Genomic DNA, 20,459 nt, shown 5'->3' with positions numbered 1-20,459 from the left:
TAGTGGAATCACAGACAGAATTGCAGAATTGGCCAATAACGACGGAACCTACTATTTAATGTGGACATCGTAAAAATTTGAATGAATTTGACTAAAATGTTGTGTTTTTTTATTAAGAGGAATGTATATCTGAGGAATATGTTCTAGGGAGACACTAAAGCGTAGCACAACTTGTGCCTCACGTAACAAACACTCACCCCGCCCCCTCCTAAACAATGACAGCATGTCAGAGCAGCTGCACGAAACACCGGCAAAAATTAGCTCAACGCGGGGCAGTACGGGACGACATAATGTTGAACCCTCAAGACAACTCATCTGTGCAATGAGTTATTTTACCTCACCACACCTGAGAATCATGGAGAGAGACTCTGCGCGAGGATCAGACACACATCTCACCTACTCACTCCTCAAGGGCTTCAAACCCAAGTCGGACAGATTCGAAGTCCCACAGTCTAAATGATGTTCCATTCGAGTATCAATTAGCTTAATAATGCCCCCTGTAGATACTGTAGTTCACTCTGGTTGCTTAACGAGCCAATATGTGTATGCATTCAAGCAGTCTAATATGAAGCAGACAGACGGACAGCGAGGATAGAGGGAGATGAGAGAAAAGTTACAGACAGGAGTAAACTGCATGCACTGTTACAGACTGTGAGAGTAAAGAAAAGTTAAGGTAACAGGTTTACTTTAAACCATTTAACTTTAATGTGACCTTCTTATTAAGTTACTATCTTTCTGTGTTTGGAGAACAGAAGGATTTCTTCATTTACATTAGAAACATCAGTTAGGATGTGATTATACACATGGATGTGTCTAATGTTGAAAGTATCTTACTGTTACACTGGTTATAGTTATTTTATGTCAGGGTTATCAAAACTGTGGCTCATGGGCCAACTGTGGCCCTTTTTCAATAAATTTAAGGTTTCTATTTAATTAGTGAACATTTTATTCATTTACATAAACAGGGCACTCTTTTTTATGGTAAAATTAGTGGAAAGGTTAAAAATGGAATTCCAAAATATCAAAATGGAATTTGGCAAAAAATAAAACAGATTTCATAGGGCCCTAAAGGAGAGATTCAAAGATGCAGAAACAGGTGAGCTGTAGACAAATTTTCATACTTCATCAGCGCAACAAGTCCCTGAAATCACACCCAGATCCACATATCACACTAACTCTAGTTAGACATTATGATGTTCCAGACCTTTCGTTTAATATATTTTCTCTGACTGGACCTCTTTGAATTTTAACTGATTACCCCGATCTAGAATATATGGATGTTTCACGTCTTGAATTGAATCACAGGAATAAACTTTGTCATGATATTCTAATTTCTTGAGATGCATCTGTATGTGTGAATAAGATCCTGCAGGATAACTGGGGTATAAATGTCAATAGTAGAGTGTTTACCGTTCTGAACTCCCAGATGATACCAGGGGGTTTGGGGTCTGTGTCGCCGGGGCAGTGCTTCATCCCAACGGAGGTCTTTCCCTCAGCTACTTCAGCACACAGCTCCGTCACTGAGTTGAACCGGATCTCCTTTTGAGACGTGTATTCAAAGTACTAGAGCAAAAGAGAAACTTTATTGGAAAAAAGCATACTTTATAACCATAGTATTAAAAATTAGTTTGAAAAAAGAGCTGGAAGTATGCATTGTGATTAAAACACTTCTTCGCTTCATTTTTTCCTTATTCTAACTGCTTTTCATGCTTTCTAGTATTTCTAGTTTGCTACAATGACTGTGTAAATATTGTGTAAGGTTGCTTTTATACTTGTAGTTCATTTCCTTTGTTCCAAATCAGATAATAAAACCAAACATTGTTGCACTTTTTCCTGTAAACCAGTACAATTACAGAAGGTCATGCATGTATGCATACATACACTTATTTTACACAATTTTGCCAAGACAGCAAGGAAATTTGATAATTTCTCAAGAAATGTCACCATCATCTTGGAAAACTAGCACTGATATCCAAAGGAAATTAGATTAGTAAGTAAAAATCTTGAGATAAATACTGACATTTATTCGTCATCACAGAAAAACCTCCAAAAGAAATGTGTGACTTTCATGTATGTCTACTTAGGGCTTCCATACACAGACTTCTTGCCCCATTTTTCCTGGCACACATTCATGACCCAATGCAAAGAGCTTTGCAACTCATTTTTGGGTCTTGACCCACCAGTTGAGAACCACTAGCCTCACGCATACAGCAATAAAGGGCTGTCCTTGCATATTTATGTCTCAGCCTCCTTTCCCCACTGTTCACTGAGGAACAGTTTCAACATGCATACCAAGGTTATAATAGCTTTGGATTTTTATTAGTTTGTATTTCTATTTCGTTTTCCCTATCTGTGGTCAATTTCAGTTTAGTTTTTATTAGTTTTGACTGTTGGTTTGTTAGTTTAGTTTAGTTTGTATTTGGCAAAAATGCTTCATTTAATTTGGTTTTTATTAGTTTTAGTTTTTTATGGATGGATGTCGGGGCTGAGTGAGCATCATACATCTTTTAAAACTTATTAAAACAGGCTACTCTTCACTTATCATTTTATTTACTTAATGATGATGTTTGAATACAACTTCAGACATAAAACTACCATTGTGTGAAGTCTTAACCAATCAGATTGGACAATTTTACACTCCCCAGAACTGTGTCTAGGTGCCCGTCAGTATGGTTGTGTCAAAGACTAAAACTAAGGATATTTTGTCTCCATTTTTATTTTAGTTTAGTTTTGTAAGCGCACTATACAGTTTTTGTTAGTTTTCATTCTTTGGTAAAGCTTAGTTTTGATTTATTTTCAGTTAACTAAAATGATTTTTTGAATTTTAGTTTTAGTTATTTAGTTACTTTTAGTTAGTTTTAGTTAACTCTAATAACCTTGATGCTGACTAACCAGCAAAAGAAGACCTACCACTAACATGTTGTAATTGAGTAGGAGCAGCGATAAAGTCAAATATCTTATAAACATTTGGACAGGTGACCATTATTCATCAAATGTTTGATGCTGAAAGTGAACAAACTCCTGAACCAGCTCATGAGTGAGAGAGGCCTTCAATTCTCTGACCGTGTGAAGGTTTAAATGAGCTAAGAAGAGCCGAATGCCTCTGTGGTCTCTGACAACAGCTGTTAGAAATGAAGAGTTTCTGCAAATGTGTCTTTGTTTAGTGTTTCATCAAAGATATTTCTGATGAGTAAACGAAGCGGCATGTGAGCACTCGGTTGTTTTCAACATTTGTTGTAACTACAGAAATAACAAACTCATAAGGGTTGCCAGTTAGCATGGTAACTATCTAAACCGTAACACTGAGCATGGTTGGCAAAATAAAGGTAGAAGACCAGCTTTTAAAAGCAGAGGTCCCAGTTAAATCCCATGCTTTGATGAGATGGACAGAAAGGATGCTCTGCTGAAGCTGAAACATCAGCCTTTCACTATTTATGCTGATTTTAAGTCGTAATCAAAATTACCTATGAGGAAAATTGCTGTATCTAGTACACAGAGGTCACCAACATGATGTTTAGCATACAGATGTGCATTGAGTCCGACTGATTTTCCTTCTCCATTTTGGATTTCAGTATAAATAAGATAAAGAATATTAACCATGTGGTTTATACTTGTAGAGGTCAGTCAGAAAGCATTCAGCCCCCCTAAGCTTTTCAATTCTGTTATGCTGCAGTCTGATGCTACAGTAGTTTAAATTCTTTTATTCTCATCATCTACACTCAGTACCCCAAAATGACAAAGTGAAAACAGAATTTTAGAAATTTTTGCAGATTTGAAGAAAGAATTAAACCATCTCTGCATCAACACTGTAAATTTAGCTCAGGTTCCTCCCATTTCTCTGGATCTTTGCTGAGATATTTCTACACCTTGACTGGAGTCCACCTGTGGTAAATTAAATTGATTGGACATGATTTAGAAAGTCACACACATCCCTATAGAAGGCCTCACATCTGACTATGCATATCAGAGCAAAAACCAAGCCATGAGGTCAAAGGAACTGCCTGTAGAGCTCAGAAGACAGGATTGTTGACAGGCACAGATCTAAGGAAGGCTACAAAAAAGTTCTGCTGCACTAAAGGTTCCCAAGACCACCGTGGCCTCCAGAATTCTCAAATGGAAGAAGTTTGGCACAACCTGGACTGTTCTAAGAGCTGGTTGCTCAGCCAAACTGAGCAACTGGGGGAAAAGGGCCATAGTAAGAGAGGTGACCAAGAACCTGATGGCAACTTAGCTCCAGAGATCCTGTCTGGAGATGGGGCAAAGTTCCACACGGACAACCATCACTGCAACCCTCCGCTGATCTGGGCTTTATCGCAGAGCGGATGAACAGAAGCCTCTCCACATTGCAACACATGAGAGACTGCTTAAAGTTTGAAAAAAACAAAGCACCTGAAGGACTCTCAGACTGTAAAACAAGATTCTCTGGTATGATGAAACCAAGACTGAACTGTTTAGTATCAATTCTAAACGTTATGTTTGGAGGAAACCAGGCATCTCCTGCCCAATAGTGAAGCATGGTGGTGGCAGCATCATGCTGTGGGGGTGTTTTTCAACATCAGGGTTGGGAGACTGGTCAGGGTTGAGGGAAAGCTGAATGGAGCAAAGTATCTTCACTGGGAACCTGTTCTGCAGCAGTCAGGATCTGACTAGGCTGAAGCTGAGGTCCTGAGTGCCTGAGAACCAGTTATTATTCTGATTGCTTGGTTAAATTATTGAAACAAGCAGAGACCACATACTCTAGGCATTCTTGGCTCACTTGCTTTATTCTGCATCCAACTGCTGTGTTCAAGTATGTTTAAATGAAGTGGAACTAGGGGGAAACACCACCTTTTTGATTTGTCTCTGTGCATTAGTTTTTCCAACTTAATCTAATAGAAATCCTTTTAAAATCTTTTTTTTTTCTGGTGTTGTCTTCTAGGATTGCAGGATGTTTTCCTCTTACTCAGCTCTGAGATCATCACCGGAAAAAGCTCGACCTGTCTATCAAGGTATCTCATCAGACGAGGCCTTGGCCCTTTCAATCAAGCAGACGTAAACACAAACCAAACTCTCCTCCCACTGGTGTCATTTCAGCAATCATGCCCATCAGGACAAAAGATGCAACACTCCCTGGCCAGACCATTAAACGCAGGGTCAGCTAATCAGTCTTCAAACTCCCCTCTGTTAACATCTCATGCATCTTTCAAGTGCATCGGGGCCCGTAATAGTTGTTGCTGATGAAAGCGTCACTCTGGGCCACTATAAACTTATTTACCCAGGCCGTGCCATTCATCCTGCCAGTGAGGCTCATGTATATTTTAGATGGAACGTGGTTCTTATGTGGTCCAGGGGAAAAGGGGGAGAGGTGGTGAAGGGCCCTCAGGTTTTTGTTTCAGCTGGGAGCCATTTAAACATTGATTTTCAGTCACACATGGTGCTTTTTGTGGCCTAGGACACCTGATGCGCTGCTTCAGTGGGGTAATCAGAGATATCAAGCAGGTTAGAGATTCACAGAGAGGAGCTGTGCCTATTATCTGACTGCAACATTAAATATACATCCTCACAGACAAATAATCTGCACCATCCATCACTGGAGCTGGCAGGCATTCAGCTTAAAATCACTTTGATTCAACAGCATGGTATTTCTTTTGGCATTTGTGTATAAAATACCAAACTTAGCTTTTCATTTCATTACATTTCACTCATGCTGGGCAAACTGGCAGAGAGCAATTTTCTGCTGTAAATCAACTGTGGCAGCTCGTTTAAGGGGTTTGCAGAAAGTGTTGACATTTCAAGATGTGCCTCCCACCGAGTTTAGAGAGGTTGCAAGATTGTGACGAGTGAGAATACGTGCACGAGAGATGGAAACAGAAAATCACAGAATTGAAAGAACGTTGCTGTACCTGGTTGCCGCCCTGGCCATGGCAGCCAAACAGAGAAAGGTGGGCGCCGGTAGGGTTGTGCTCTGGAGAGTTGTAGTCCAGACACTCTGAGTGGAAGCCCAAACTGCGAACCTGACAGAAAGTCAACAATAATGATGATGGAATTTCATTTACTGTGCTTTACTGATTTCTCTGACGAGATTTTTTCTTGTTTTCATTTTCTACAGGCAGGTTGGACCCTAAAGTCAAAGACACAAGAACTCTGATTAAATATCAGTCACTGAAAATCATTCTGGAAAAAAAAAAAAAAGTTTTCCCTGCAAAATAAACAGTCAGTATTTATCCAGGTGAGCAAACATGCCAACATTTATTTGTATTCCAGATGCATATTACACGTTTCTAATTTTAGAATAGGTGGGGTAGTTGCAGGGCAAATTTGGATGCAGTACGATAAAATATTTTTCAGTATAATTCAATAGGGTGGGATTTCATACGATACAATACAATGAAAGAAGATCAGATGAGATGAGATCGTCTAGTATGGGACATGATTTAGGGTCAATCCCATCTCTATCCCTTAGCCCTTATCTTAGCCCTTCTCCTTGGTTTTGCCGATTCACGTCTCATTTGAATCGAGGGCTAGGGCTACATAGCCCTTAAAACAAAAATTTTTCAGGACCACACTTGAAACCAAGGGGCACGATGGACTTCACACCATGCACTTACGAAATGGCACGACGGACTATGAACTATGCATAAATGTAAATATTTACGTCATTTATCAATGATTATAGAAAATACAACAGTTCTGATTTCTTATATAGTCAATCTTTAGCGACTGGGGATGGGAGTTTATTGTATTTTTGTTAAGTACAAATCTAAAACAGGGCTTTTAACTGTGTAAATATATGGAGAAGATCAACACGAAGATCCATGGCATGAACGAGATGGTCGAAACTTTATTGTCACCTCTGATGACGCACAAGTTATTGGCAATGTGTGATGATGAACAGCAATCAAGTGCTGTCCTGTTTCTTAAGGGAAGGTCTCACTCCAAACAATGCAGCAACTTGGTTTTGCGGAACACCAGCTTGAAGTTGCCCTATCGCACAGGCCCTATCCAGATCAGTCAAAAGTGGCATGCCGATTCTTGGAGCAGACACCCACTGACCACTGTAGCAGGGCCCATGCTCACAGGTGATTGGCAGTACCTGGGGGTACCAGAAGCTCAAAACAAGAGTCAATAGCAACACCAAACCAAGCTGTTTGGCAATGGCAGAGAAGATTTGGAAAATTTTTCATGGGTGCAACCCACATACTCAGCTCTGCTGCTCATCCCACAAATGCATATTCCTTACAAATGTGGCACCATTTAAAAGGGCAATAAACAGTCTTTCCAACGGTACAAGATCTATTGCCAAGAAGCATTGTTACAACAAAGAAATAATCTACCAAACACAAATTTACTTACTTTTTGTGCTAAGTTTATTTGTAAGACAAGCATAGAGAATAGGGATATAAAATAAAATATGATAAAATGCAAAATATGAAATACCTCTAAAAAGTAAGCTGAAGGATCAGTTTCTTTTTGTTAAGTTTAATTTTATTCTAGACAATAACATCATTTCAGATTTATGGACAGCAGCTTTGTTACATAAAAACAAGCTCCTTCTTTGCAATCAGAGAGAAACAAACAACAGAATAAAAGGTGACTGGTATTTGGGTGCTTACACCAACAATCCTCTGAAAACATTTTTTGGAGCAAAGCATTTTACAGTGAAATCTTGCCCCGTGTGTTCAGAAAAAAAATGGTCTTGATCCCAGTCCAAATGGGTATCAAAGCCTTTTGTTTGTCTCAGAGCAGCCTTCTCACTTTCAGCAGGATATTTTTTCTCTTACCTTGCCCTGGCAAAAACTCTCCCACTCAAAAAAAGATCAAGTTCAGAAAACAAGACACGATGGCAAAACCAATCCCTTTCGGTTCTAATAACTGTGCTGCTGCAAATCAGCACAAGATCTGGGATTTGTGTGAATGAATAGTTTGTTATTGTAGAAATTGTGGAATGCAGATATAGACAGAAGACACTCACAGCTCCATGCCAGCCTGGCCTATCCTCTGGCACATGTAGGTCAGGGTAGATATTTTTCAGATACCAGTCAAAGCTGTTGCATTCCAGCCTCTTCCTCAGCTCTAGTCGCTCTGAAATATCCCCATAGTTCTCCTGAAAAGAAAGAAATCAATTAATGAGAGAATCCTGGCTAAATTCCACTGGAGTATACTAACATTTACACAAAAAAAAACCAGTCACGTAGTATGAAATCAAATATTTACATCCTGGATTTGACACCTTCCCTGTTGCAAAGATAACAGGAAACATAACGTCAAATTTCCAGGATGCGAACTGGAAGCTGACAGCCATGTCTTATGTACATAGGATGGGTAACTGTGTTTGCTGAGGCGGGGAGCTTGGCTATGATTAACTCAAAGTCCACAACGTTAACACACAGTTTACATAAACTGACTTAAGGTGGAATTTTACTGCTGGTTCTGCTAGAGCCATTACACTATCCATTAACATGCATGATAATCCAGGGTTTCAATGTATGATTGAGCAGAAAATATTTCAGGAATAAAAAAGGAAGACTGTAAAATAAGCAAAAAGACATCTAAAAATAAATGTCTTTATCTAAGATGCATGTATTAAATCATTGATAAACCACTGGAGGTTATGATGCTAAGCCTGCAGAGCCTTTTAGTAATAATTAGACTGATAACTAGTAGATATGAGAGCAACATAATAGATTGGAAGCTTGTTATCTGGCAGTGCTGTGTTCAATCTCCCCCTGACCAGCTAATTTATTGTTTGATCAAAGATCCCCGACATTAATAATGTACTTTTTTTTTCAGAGAGGTGAAACTGAGATACATGAATGTTTGATGGTGACGGTGGTACACAGAACCTGAGAGGCACGACACACACGCAGGTGCACACACATGCCAGACTGACCCAGTCAGATGGACAGTGTTTCATCATATGTTGACATGCGGACAGGAGAATCATATATAAAACATCCAAGTCTTACATCAAGGGTTAGCCACTCTGAGCCATATTAACAAGTTGCTGCTGGGCTTAACCTGGCATCACCACAGGGCTTCAATTTTAATGAATGAAAACAAAGCCACACCAATGCATATTGAATATCCCAATCTGATTGAAGGAGTATATTTTTAAACTTTTATGACTAGTAACTAAGACATGCTGTTTGAAAATATTGGTACTTTAATTTGTCCTGCCTTTCTGGCGGGGGGATTCCTCTTGTAGAAGTGCTGTTTATAAACGTCCATCCATACTTCTGCAGCTCGGACCGTGTTCTGCAGGAAGTTGGGCCGCGCGTAGGGGGCCTTCTTAGGGAACACGTGGCCCACATGAGAGCAGGGGTGAATCTCCAGGCTTCCCCCACACTGCCACACCTGGAGAGGTCAGAAAAATGGCATCTTTAGTTTCCCTTTATCTCTACACACTGGTTAATATTTTCCATGTACACTACAATTTCTTTGGGTTATGTTGATTTTATTAAACCTTCTATGAAATAATCCAGATGTGAAGCCAGAAGCTGTCATAATAAAGTACACAAATAATAAAAGACGTTCAGCGGTTACACGGTCATGTTTATCATTGACCAGGACTGTTGTTTATTGCACAACACGTGCAGATATTACACGTGACTTCAACTGTTGACCTTTGACGCTTGTATTTACCAGTGGTATCTAAAACACTGTTTGAAGTTTGACTACCTGCAAATAAGCTCGCAATTTTAACATGTATTACACTAAATTATTCAGATCTGAAAAGCAATAGAAGTTTAGAATAGAAGTATAGAAGTTTAACTTTTTGAAGTTAATCACAGGGAACAATGAACTTTTACACGATATTCAAATTTTTTTGGATGCACCTTCATTTGAAAAAGCTGTCTCTTGATAAATAAAACATTTAATCCTCAATGTCTCATTAGTAAAGGAGCATACACCTGAAGACAAATAGAGTGACGGTGCAAAAATCCTCTCTGAATAACAAACAAAGATGCAAACTATTCACCTTTAATGTCACCAGGATAATTCATTCAACCTCTTCTTCCTCTTCTTCCTCATACAACGACATTGAAAAACACCCCTGATTGATGTCAGAAATTAGCATCTTAAAATTGCTAGACCTTCCACCAAGTATAAACAAAAAGGAAATAAAAAACATCCTTAAAGACTGAAAGGTTGTTAACAAGGTCCTTCTTAATACTAGGCTGAGTTATGTTCCAATTACACTCAGAGAAATCATTATCATATATCCATAGCCAAACAGCCATTAAATGACAGCCCCTTCCTCTTAATTCAGCAGGAGTTTTAGCCTGTGACATATTTTTTAGCATAGTTGAAAATCAATTCACTGAGCATAAATTATGTATGGCAATGAGTCCCAGTGAGGGGCATTTTTATTTCCACATGCATAACACATCACTCAGGGGACGAGCCTCTTCACGGTGAAACCTCATACACGCTATCAATCATACGCACTTAATTTACATCGACAACCCTTGCTGCAGCAAACTCACACGTAGCTGAAAATCTGTGCCAATATGATTGACGCAAACAAGTGAAAAGCGACACCGACGTCACAACAAGGTGTTAGCCAATATCAGGATGAAGGCTCAGATGCCGTGGCTGACTGTGATCTGACACTGACACTTGTCGCCCTCACATTAACTCACCACTGAAAGTTAGACAGATGAATCAAAAGATCTGAGCTGTACACTATGGGGATTCTTATAAAACACTGGTGCTGTTTCCTCACTGAAGGGGAACTAAACTCACCCTGAAGGAGAGCTCCAGGTTTTCTCCTCCCCACACCTCCATGCCCATGTCATACGTTCCCAAGTGTTCAAAGTACCTCCTGCTTACAGCAAATAAGCCGCCTGCCATGGTTGGAGACCTAGGAGAGACAGCACAAAATAAATTAATAAATGCATAAATGATAGAATGCACGGTGATGCAGTGGTCTGCAGCAGCAAAACAGGTTCCTGATTTAAATCCCCACCAGAGGGGCTTTTCTGTGTAGAGTTTACTTGTCTTAGGTACTACACCTTCCCCCCATGGACCAAAGACATTCTTTTAGGTAAACTGGTGACTCTACATTGCCCATAGGTATAAACGTGAGCTTGTTTATCTCTGTTCATCAGCCCCATGACTGCCTGGCAACCAGTCTTGGGTGTATGTGTATCCCATTTCAGAGTCCAGCACAGGCCCAATTATACAAACCCGCATACGCCTGCTTGACCCGTTATCCACAATTTTCCCCATTTATTACCTAGATCCGCCTAGACCCATGAGTAATAAAGGGTGACCCGATCTGACCTGACCCGTGCTTAAACACCATGCATGTATACAGCCACTCACTTTTGTTTAAAGTGCTTCATGTTTTAGCTGCTATGCAATCAGTCTCTTATCAACAAGGGCCCTACTGCACATTCCCTGATATTCACAGGCTTGTGCACATTGTGCACACAGATAAGCATTGGTAAGTAAGCCTACCATGGTGCTTTTTCTTCCCCACACTTGAAAACGCTTGCATTAATCAATAAATTCATGCTTCTGTTAAAACTACTGCCCACTTGTATATAGAATAACAAAAGACTGTAAAAGAAAATAACTCAAAACTTACAATAGTGTGTTCTGTGTAATTCCCTCAAGCTCCTACAGAGCTACATCTGAGATACTAATCTGAGATAGCACAGAAAAAACTGTGCCCAAAATTAACTCAAAGCTTCGAGGAGCTAAGTCTGCTCATACTTGACAGTATTTGTTTATTTAAATGTAAAAATAATTGTATTCATTGACATAAACATTATGATTTTCTCTTTCTTATTGTTGTCACCTGACACCCGCCTGTCCGTACACATGAAATTCTATAATTTTATTTTCTACCAGTAGCTAGCAGGACTCTACCCCAACTCTACCCAATAGCAGCCCCCTCCACCAAGAGGCATAAATAATGAATGGATGGCTTCTTTATCCTAAATCCTCCAAGGCAGGGCAAGTCTAAAAGCAAGCCAAAAAGTAAAACAATAATGACATTTGCAGAGCTGAGTAGCAGTTGCTACACTTGATTTCCACAGCCTTTGTGGTGCAAGAACCCACAATAGATAATTGCAAAATTCTGCCTAACAATTGGTTGTAACAACAAGCACAGCAACATTTTAAGGTAAGTAGTAATCCCATGAACTTCATGTAAGTTTTTGTGTGAAGAGGCAGGAAAATTCAGCTTCAGGCAACTTGGATATAGAATTTATGTATATTTTGGATGGTTTTCCTAAACTAAAAGCAACTTCTTTATACTAGCATTAAAGGAAACAAAAACTTAGGGAGCACTTGAAGCGGGTGTTAAGTAAAAGAATAATGAAAAAAACAAAGAGTGAAAAATAAGCACTGAGAGGAGTGTAACATTTTTGGAGCAGCTATAGGGTGTAAAAGCTATGTGCAAGATTAAAAATAGCCTAGTTTGACAGAGTTTAGCCTCTACTAACATGCAAGGTGTTGCACCAGCTGAAATACACATTTTGGACAAAAGTATTCAGCTGCCTGGACATAACACCCACAGGTACTGTAATGATGCTGTATTCAAATAAATTCACTTTAATATGGAGTACATTATAATATGGAGATTACAAGCCAGGCACAATTTCACACAAAACACTCCAAAGTCTTGTGGAAAGCCTCAAGAAGAGTGGAGGCTGTTATAGCCGCAAACAGGGGGCTGACTCCATATTAAACTACATGTATTTGAATAACCCAAATACTTTTGTCTATATAGTGTAGCTGGTGCAACAGGCTGCAGATCTCTAACCCTGGTCTCTGCTCACTTATAATGTGATCATCTATGAGAGTAGCCCTTCAAAAATATCAGACTGTCACCTGATGGGGTCAATGCGAGAATTGCGCCTCTTGCGTTCCACTTCTGGGACTGAGTGCCACTGAAAGGTGAGTCTCCAGTCAAAACCTCCGATCATTGGCTCGTCTGTTTGCATGTAATACTCAAAGGTGTTCCAGTCTATTGTGTCGATCACAGGGCACACAATGGTACTTTCATTCTCACTGATCCTAAACACACACACAAAAGAAAAAAAAACACAGGTCTGTTATTGTGCTGTTTTAAAGGGGACATATTATGCAAAAATCACTTTTTCAGGCCTTTCTAACAAAATATGTGCCCCTGGCCTGTCCACAATCACCTCAAGTACCAGAAAAATCCAGTCCCTCCCCACTTTCTTTCTCCACCTTTCAGAAAATGTGTGCTGAAACAAGCCATTCTCAGATTTTCCCCTCATGATGTCATGTGGGGAGTTAGCCCCACCCCCAGGTTCAGTTGGCCCCCTCGCTTGGAAGAAAGTTCGACCATCCTCTCCTGATCAAGAGAGAATCAGGATAGCCACAGCCACTAAGCCACATCCATTTCCTGAGGTCGGGGGGGGGAGTCAGACAGCTCATTAACATTTAAAGCCACAGACACAGATACAACTCGTTCAGTGCAGGGCTGAAACAGGGGTTTTTTTAGACATGAAAAAATCCAATACTAGAGTGTTTTTTATCAGCAACAGACTTCACAGGCATGTTTTGGGGACCTCTAAGACCAGTATAAACTTGTCTTAAAAGGGTAAAATATGTCCCCTTTAATTTTTTGTTTTGTATTCAGGTTTATAGAAAGATTTACATTTATATTTATTATTTATATTATAGTTTCATTGGCTTTTAGTTTCAAAAAAGCTTATCTCACCTTTCTAGCAGAGGCTCGATCCAGCCAGAGACGCACTCACAGTGACAATCAAGGAACGTCAGAACTGTTCCCGTGGCATAGATTGCACCAATGAGACGTGCTCGGACCAAGCCTTCCCTTTTCCTGGTGCGAACTAGCCGCACACGTTCAAGATTACTGACGTATTCAGCAAGTCTGGCTTTCAGGTAACCTGTAATTGTTTACAACACAAAAAAACAACAACACAGAATTAAAAAACTCATTGTAGCATTTATGTTTCATTTCTTCTTTCTGCAATCACTATAGATTTCTCTGGCAATGTTCTGCAAATGGAGAACAGCGTAGGTTACATACAGCGACATTAATGTTTTAGCTTAAAACAGTGACCCAGTAAATGAAATAATGTCATATAACCTCAGGGAATACATGAACTCATGGAATTAATAGCTTTTAAAGACCTTTACTGGTCTAAAGCAGTGGTTCCTGAATCCCAAATAGTGTGACTAGTGACAATGATGTCCCCTGAGGTAAGTCTAGGTGTGTCATGAGAATTTGTACATTACATAATAACAGCATACAACAATTAAAGACACCATAGCACATGTTACAGAGGCTATGTTGTATGGATATGAATGTGAGTTTGGCTTGATCTTAGATGTGTCCTGGACAAATTGCTGATCTAAATGACAATTAATCTAGGTCAATCCAAAGCCCTGTATTTAGGTCATATTTAACCAAGTTGGAGAAAATGAGAGAACTCTATCCATCTGCAATAACTATCCTGGTCTGGGAGCGGCATGTCTAGCATTCCAGTTGGCCAGAATGGTTAGAGGAGAGGAAATGATGTCATGGCAGCTTACTGCACACTGACGTAACCATGATGTAACGTCTCTGACACACAAACACTTATTCCACGGGGACAAATGGACATTGAGCTACTCCTATACTCAGTTTCTGTGACCATGCAACGTCAGACACTAGTCTAGGGTCTGCAGAAATCATTTAACATTTTATGTAGTCATGGGGACTGTTAGTGGGGTTTAATGCTCAAAAAATAAAGTAATAGGGAATATTAGTTCAGGCTAGTTTTACTGGAATTTTAAGCTTAGATTCTGTAGACGCTCTAAGCCTAAGAGATGTCTTTTAAATTTTATACTCAGGAAGAGTTTAAAGTTAAAGGAAATTTGCATTAGGTCACTTACATAAAGGACAAGAAGGAGATGGTTTAATATACAGTATATTGTAATAACAAACCATATCTGGGAAGGAGAAAGTACAAGACATATTTTCCCAACTTCATTTAACCTTGCAAAGCAGGAGGACTGGACAAATTCCATGTCTGTCAGTAGGCAAATCCATCTTGCAAAGCTCCAATCTATAACGACTGTGCCAAACTGAAAATGGTTCAGACTAGATGAAGGTCCAAGAAAATTCTGGCATGCTAGTCTTGTTGAATCGTTGTTGTAGGGCATCTTTGACGCCTTGTTAATTATGTCACACATCAAGAGCATTTGTTGCTCCTGGCACGAACAATCGAGCTTGACCTTTTAACGATGGGCTGTGATGTTGAAGTCAAGTCAAAATGTAGTACAAATTTAGTTGTGTACTCTAAGCCAGCCTTAAAGAACATCTTCTCCGACCTTTTTTAGCATGAGTTTGCAATTATTACGGATGGGGTATCCCGGTGTATCTGATGGCTGCTGCCATGATAGCATTAGCTCAAATGTAGCTGTAGTATAGCAGCAGTTTAATCAGAACTGGACCACATTTCTTGATCAAAAGAAGAGCAAAGAGCCACACCGAAAGCTTGCCTTGGCAAAGATGTTTTTGCATGTCTCACCAATACTCACCAATAAGGTATGCTGTTCACATACTCCAGTAGCGTTAGCCTGTATAGCTCAGGTTAGCACAGGAGCTGTGCATGTCTACTACCTCATTTTGTCTTGTCACTCTGATTGGCCCATCAGGAATGTGACAGACCAATCAACTTTGAAGGATTTTTTTGAAAAGTCCTACCCTTCCCAAACGCTTTGTATGGGAGTGAATGTGAATGGATATATGGCACAGTCTATCCAACATGTCAGGTCAAAAATTTTTGTCAATGCTATGGAAAACTATATCTGCTGTTTTAACTGTGGTCCTCTGCTATTGACTTGTCTCGTCTCATTCTGCGAGTTTTTCAGTTTTAAAACAATGCTTTATTTTGGTAAATTACTTGTTAATATCAATGGTGTTTTATTACATCTGAGCTAATTGCTACATCAATGGCAGCCGTTGCTATCACCTTTGAAATTCATCGAAACCCCGCCAGTAGCTACCGCCTCATTCTCACCAAATGACACAGATTGGTCCGAACCACGTTATAGATTGGAGCTTTGCAAGCGGGAGGTTCATAACTGTAGTTTCACCAACTTTCCAGCATTATTTATCAAAGTGGTGGATCAGACCTCTGTCGCTGTAGTCATCAACCAGGATGATGTCTTTCAACAGAACAGCAGGCACTGTCTCCAGGACACTGTGAATGGTCCTCAGCAGCGTGGACCAGGCCTCGTTGTAGAAGGCGATGATCACCGAGGTGGTCGGTAAACGCCGGTAGTCAAACTTCTTACTTCGGCATCTAAGGTATGTGTGAGCATGTTTGGGTTGTTGGACAGGAGGAGGGGGGTAGAGAAACAGGAAGCGTTGACATAAGCAAACACACACAATTACAGTACATATTTATTAAAAAAGCTACATCATCCTAAATGGACTCATACAGCAAAGAGATTACTTTACATGTGGCCAGAGTGGCTTCAGCAGCTATGGGGGCAGGAGGAGGTATCTGCTCTTAATCCAGATGGCAGTCATTAAAACAATAAAGAACTGCAGAAATATGGACGGGGGTGGGGAGGGTATCACACCAGTGAGCAACATACCACAGCAGTGCTGTGAAAGAGACCACAGAAACTTGAACAAACAGAGACGAGGAGAGCAGAGCAGGGAGAGAGAGAGAGAAAGGGGATAGGAAGCGGGGGGGGGGGGGACTAAGTTAAGACATAGAAACTTGAGATAATGAGGAGAAATGACATAGCAAAAGGGCAAGCCATTTCTCATTAGCTATATCATGATTAAGTGGTGTCCAGGGAAAAAAGTGGACCCTTTGGAACAGCACTAGAACCACCACCACTGTGGAAAGTAAGGTTGTAAATATGAAATACACTATACAGACAAAAGTATTCGGCTGCCTTACCATTACACTAGCAGGGACTGTAATAAAATGTATTCAAATACATATTCTTTAATATGGAGTTGACTCCCACTCATCTTGGAAGGATTCCCACAAGATTTTGGAGTGTTTCTGTGGGAATCTATGCCCATTCATTCTGTAGAGCATTTATGAGGCCAGGCACTGATGTTGGACCAGAAGGCCTGGCTCGCAATCTTGCTGTTGTTCCTAAACGCTTCCACAGGGATGAAATATTACCAGCCATCTTATTACAAAGGTGGCTTCCATCACAGTAGTCAAATACTTGTGTACATATAGTGTATGCCAAACATTTTCCCAGCAGAGAAAAAGGGAAACTGATGCATCTATTACAGAAAGGATGTTAAGATACCATTCATCCATCATCCACACCACTTATCCCATTTGAAGTGGCAGGGGGCTGGAGCCTATCCCAGCTGTCATTGGGTGAGAGGCAGGGGACACTCGACTGGTCAGCAGTCAATCACTGACATTCAGAGACAAACAACCAGGCACTCTCACACTCACACCTGTGGCCAAAATGGCCAAGTGCAGGGTTAATGTATTTCTTCCACTGCAATACGGTGTCAGTTTCAATTTCTTCTCCTCACTTCTTTTCCCCAGACATTTCCCTACTGTCTTTTTTGTCACTTTAGCATGCTTTCCACTTCCTCTTTGGCCCATTTGACATCACCCTCATACAAGCTTTAAGCCTCGCTGTGAGGAGTCATGGACCACTGATGCAATGAGTCAATGTGCCAGCCAGGAAAATCTGTGTGCTGTTGTACTTCAGTTAAAACATTTAGAAAATCAATATTTGGCTGCCAAATACACTGCCTTATTGATATTTTGTCCCACCCCTCATGATGAGGGGAGGCAGCAGGTGCAGAACTACAGCAACCATAGCGTTGGAGGACATTGCAAATGTGGTTTCAATGCTGCTGAAGGCAAAATGTAAATGAAGTCCACTCAGGATCAAAATGTCAGATTGCCCATCAAGACAATTCAAAGCACCATTATTAAAGTGACAGTTTGTCAACTACAGCAGCTCCATTGTTAAATTCCCTCAACCTACTGCCACAGAACACTTCAATAGAGAATTTTCACACAGTATTACTACCAACCTCTTCTAAATGGATTGTGGCCAAAATTAGCATCAAAATAAATTTCCAAAAATGCTCATACAACTATGTTTTCAGACCTTCTAGATCAAGTATATTTTTCAAATCACGTTGCATGCTTGCACCAACCCCCTGGTGGGCAAAAAAGGCCTCCTGCTCCTGCAGGGTTGCCACCACTATGTTGCAATGACTTGTAATTTTATTTTTTAAATGAAAGGGTTGTTTTTCAATTGGAGACACTAATTGATGAGGGGAAAAGCCCAAGTTGTTTGCACAGAGTCCCATTTGAGAAAGAAAGGAAACAAACAGCAGGAAGAAAGGAGCAAACAGCAGATTAAAGCTGGATGCTTCACTGTCCCTGTGGCTTACAACAGGCAATATCACCGAACAGACCTCTCCTAATCCTGCCATCAAATACAGGATTATTTGATTTAAATATGATGGCCTTTTAACTAACATTGCTGCCTAAAGACACTGACTGTAAGTGACAGCTCACAGTGATCCTGATACTATTATTAAATGTTTACTAGCTATTGTCTTGCCTTTCACTCCCATAACGGCAGCCATATCAAAGATAAATGAATACATCTGTATTTTTGTGGACTTTTATCCTGTTGGCAGTGTAAGAGAAAGTGTAGACTGGTATCTTGATTCTGAGGTTTCCAAGCGACAGAAATGTGCACCCTTTTGAAAAAAAAAAAAAAAAAAAAAAGGAAAATCAAAAGCCTGCTGCTGCTCAACAAAGTGGTCAATGGTTGCTGAAATTTTCCTGTAACTTTCCTAAGCTCTTTTTCCCCTCCTGGGCTCTGGGCCGGTCACTTGACTGAAAGGCACGAGTCCAGCATCTTATTATCTCCTTCATCCAGGTGCCCATTAAAGCTCCAGGTGCCCATAAAAGCGCAGTCGCCATTCCCGTATCAGGCAGCTGACCCTTGCAATCCTTGCTCTCCTGAGTGCTTCAGTATTAGACACACGGTCTAACAAGGACACCTAAAAATGCGCCAAAGAGAAGTCGCAAAGGAGTCCACTGGCGTTTCTGCCCTCAGTCAATACCCAGGCCTCACAAGAGTAGAGTAAGACCGGAAGGACCAAGGACCGAAAGGCTCAGGCACAGGGAATGCCAAACTGTCTTGATCAGCGGACCCACTGCCGCATGCATGAGTCCAAGTCTGCAGTTAATCACAGCCTCGCTGTCAGGTGATCGATGGATTATGCTGCCAAGGTAGGTGAACTGCTCTACAACTTCCACGCTCTCACCATTCACAGACAGACTCGATGGCAGCATCCAAGGCATGCCCAAATACCGGCATCTTTGTTTTGGCCCAGTAGACATGTATTCCCAATACTTCAGCCTCCTAAGTTAGCAAGTTAAGAGCCCCCGCAAGGACATCTAAAGTCTCCACAAGGATCCCAGCATCACCGGTAAAATCCACATCAGTATTTTGAACATTGCCAAATGACACTCCACAGTTCACTGTCCCTGCTACCCGCCCCCTTAATCCAGGCCACGCAGGTTCTGAAGAATGTAGTGGCTAAGACACACCCCTGCCTCACCCCAGAATCAACTAGGAAGCGGAGCCACCACAATTCACATGACTCTCTGTACAAGAATATAGGGCAGAGATCAGCTGGAGGAGCAGACATGAGCTCCAGAATCCTCAGCATAGGCTGCAAGCAACTCTCTATTGAATTCCCACATTAATAAATGCTGAAGAATTCCTTCTAGATTCGTGAAGTTCCATCTTATCTTGTCTTATTGCAATATCCCAACCTCAGTTAATGATTTCATGAAAAAACACTTGTTAAAAAGTGAAAAAAAGCCCATTGACATCTGTAGCTAGGGATGTTTGGGCATAACAAAGGCGAGGTTGGTTGTCCTACAGTTGAACTCTTAACCAAATGTAATGAAATGTCATTGCAAGAAAAGAAAACAAAACTGGTTTTCTTATGATGATGTTAATGTCCAAAGATTTTGAGGAAAACAACCAAAATCTATATTTTATCATGAAAAATGTGGTAAGATCCATGTCTGTTTTATGCTGTCGTTTTTTAATCATGTTGTGTTCCATCTGAGGTTCTAACTGCAACATTTTTCATCAAAAATGTTAAAGTGGTCAATAATTACGATAAATTTGGGTGGTGATTCGTCATTAAGGATGTGGAGGCTGGTCTTTTGGATGTCATGTTGAGATCCACTAGTTTAGATGACTTAGAGAATAAACATTGCATGTTTTATGCCTGCAAAGTAGCATACATATGTTTTATCCTTGTCCAGTGCTACAAGGCATTCATGCTTCACTTCAGTGCAAATAAAACAAACAACTTGGCTTTCACTGATGGACACTACATTTGGTTTTCATTAGGACAGGAGCCAGTAACAGATAAGGAAAAAGCAGAAGGAGAAACTAATAAAAAGCATCATCCTCTGTGCTTGAGCTGGGAATATCTGTGGAAG

At 40.4% G+C, this 20,459-nt stretch overlaps 1 protein-coding gene across 1 annotated transcript in view; it reads right to left on the bottom strand.

The window, feature by feature from the left end:
- poc1bl (POC1 centriolar protein homolog B (Chlamydomonas), like) overlaps positions 1–20,459 on the bottom strand; it is a 30,444-nt gene that overhangs the window by 2,368 nt on the left and 7,617 nt on the right. Inside the window, exons 3-10 of the mRNA XM_041809215.1 lie at positions 16,108–16,277; positions 13,682–13,871; positions 12,823–13,008; positions 10,726–10,843; positions 9,157–9,333; positions 7,952–8,083; positions 5,883–5,993; positions 1,411–1,563 (exon numbers count right to left, since the gene is read on the bottom strand). Of these exons, the coding sequence (XP_041665149.1) occupies positions 1,411–1,563; positions 5,883–5,993; positions 7,952–8,083; positions 9,157–9,333; positions 10,726–10,843; positions 12,823–13,008; positions 13,682–13,871; positions 16,108–16,277 (1,237 nt within the window). The remainder of the gene's footprint in view (positions 1–1,410; positions 1,564–5,882; positions 5,994–7,951; positions 8,084–9,156; positions 9,334–10,725; positions 10,844–12,822; positions 13,009–13,681; positions 13,872–16,107; positions 16,278–20,459) is intronic.

This window comes from Cheilinus undulatus, linkage group 16 (assembly GCF_018320785.1).
Source record: "Cheilinus undulatus linkage group 16, ASM1832078v1, whole genome shotgun sequence".
Lineage (NCBI taxonomy): Eukaryota > Metazoa > Chordata > Actinopteri > Labriformes > Labridae > Cheilinus > Cheilinus undulatus.
Note: the sequence above shows the minus strand (reverse complement) of the source record. Positions and strands in the feature narration are given on the sequence as shown.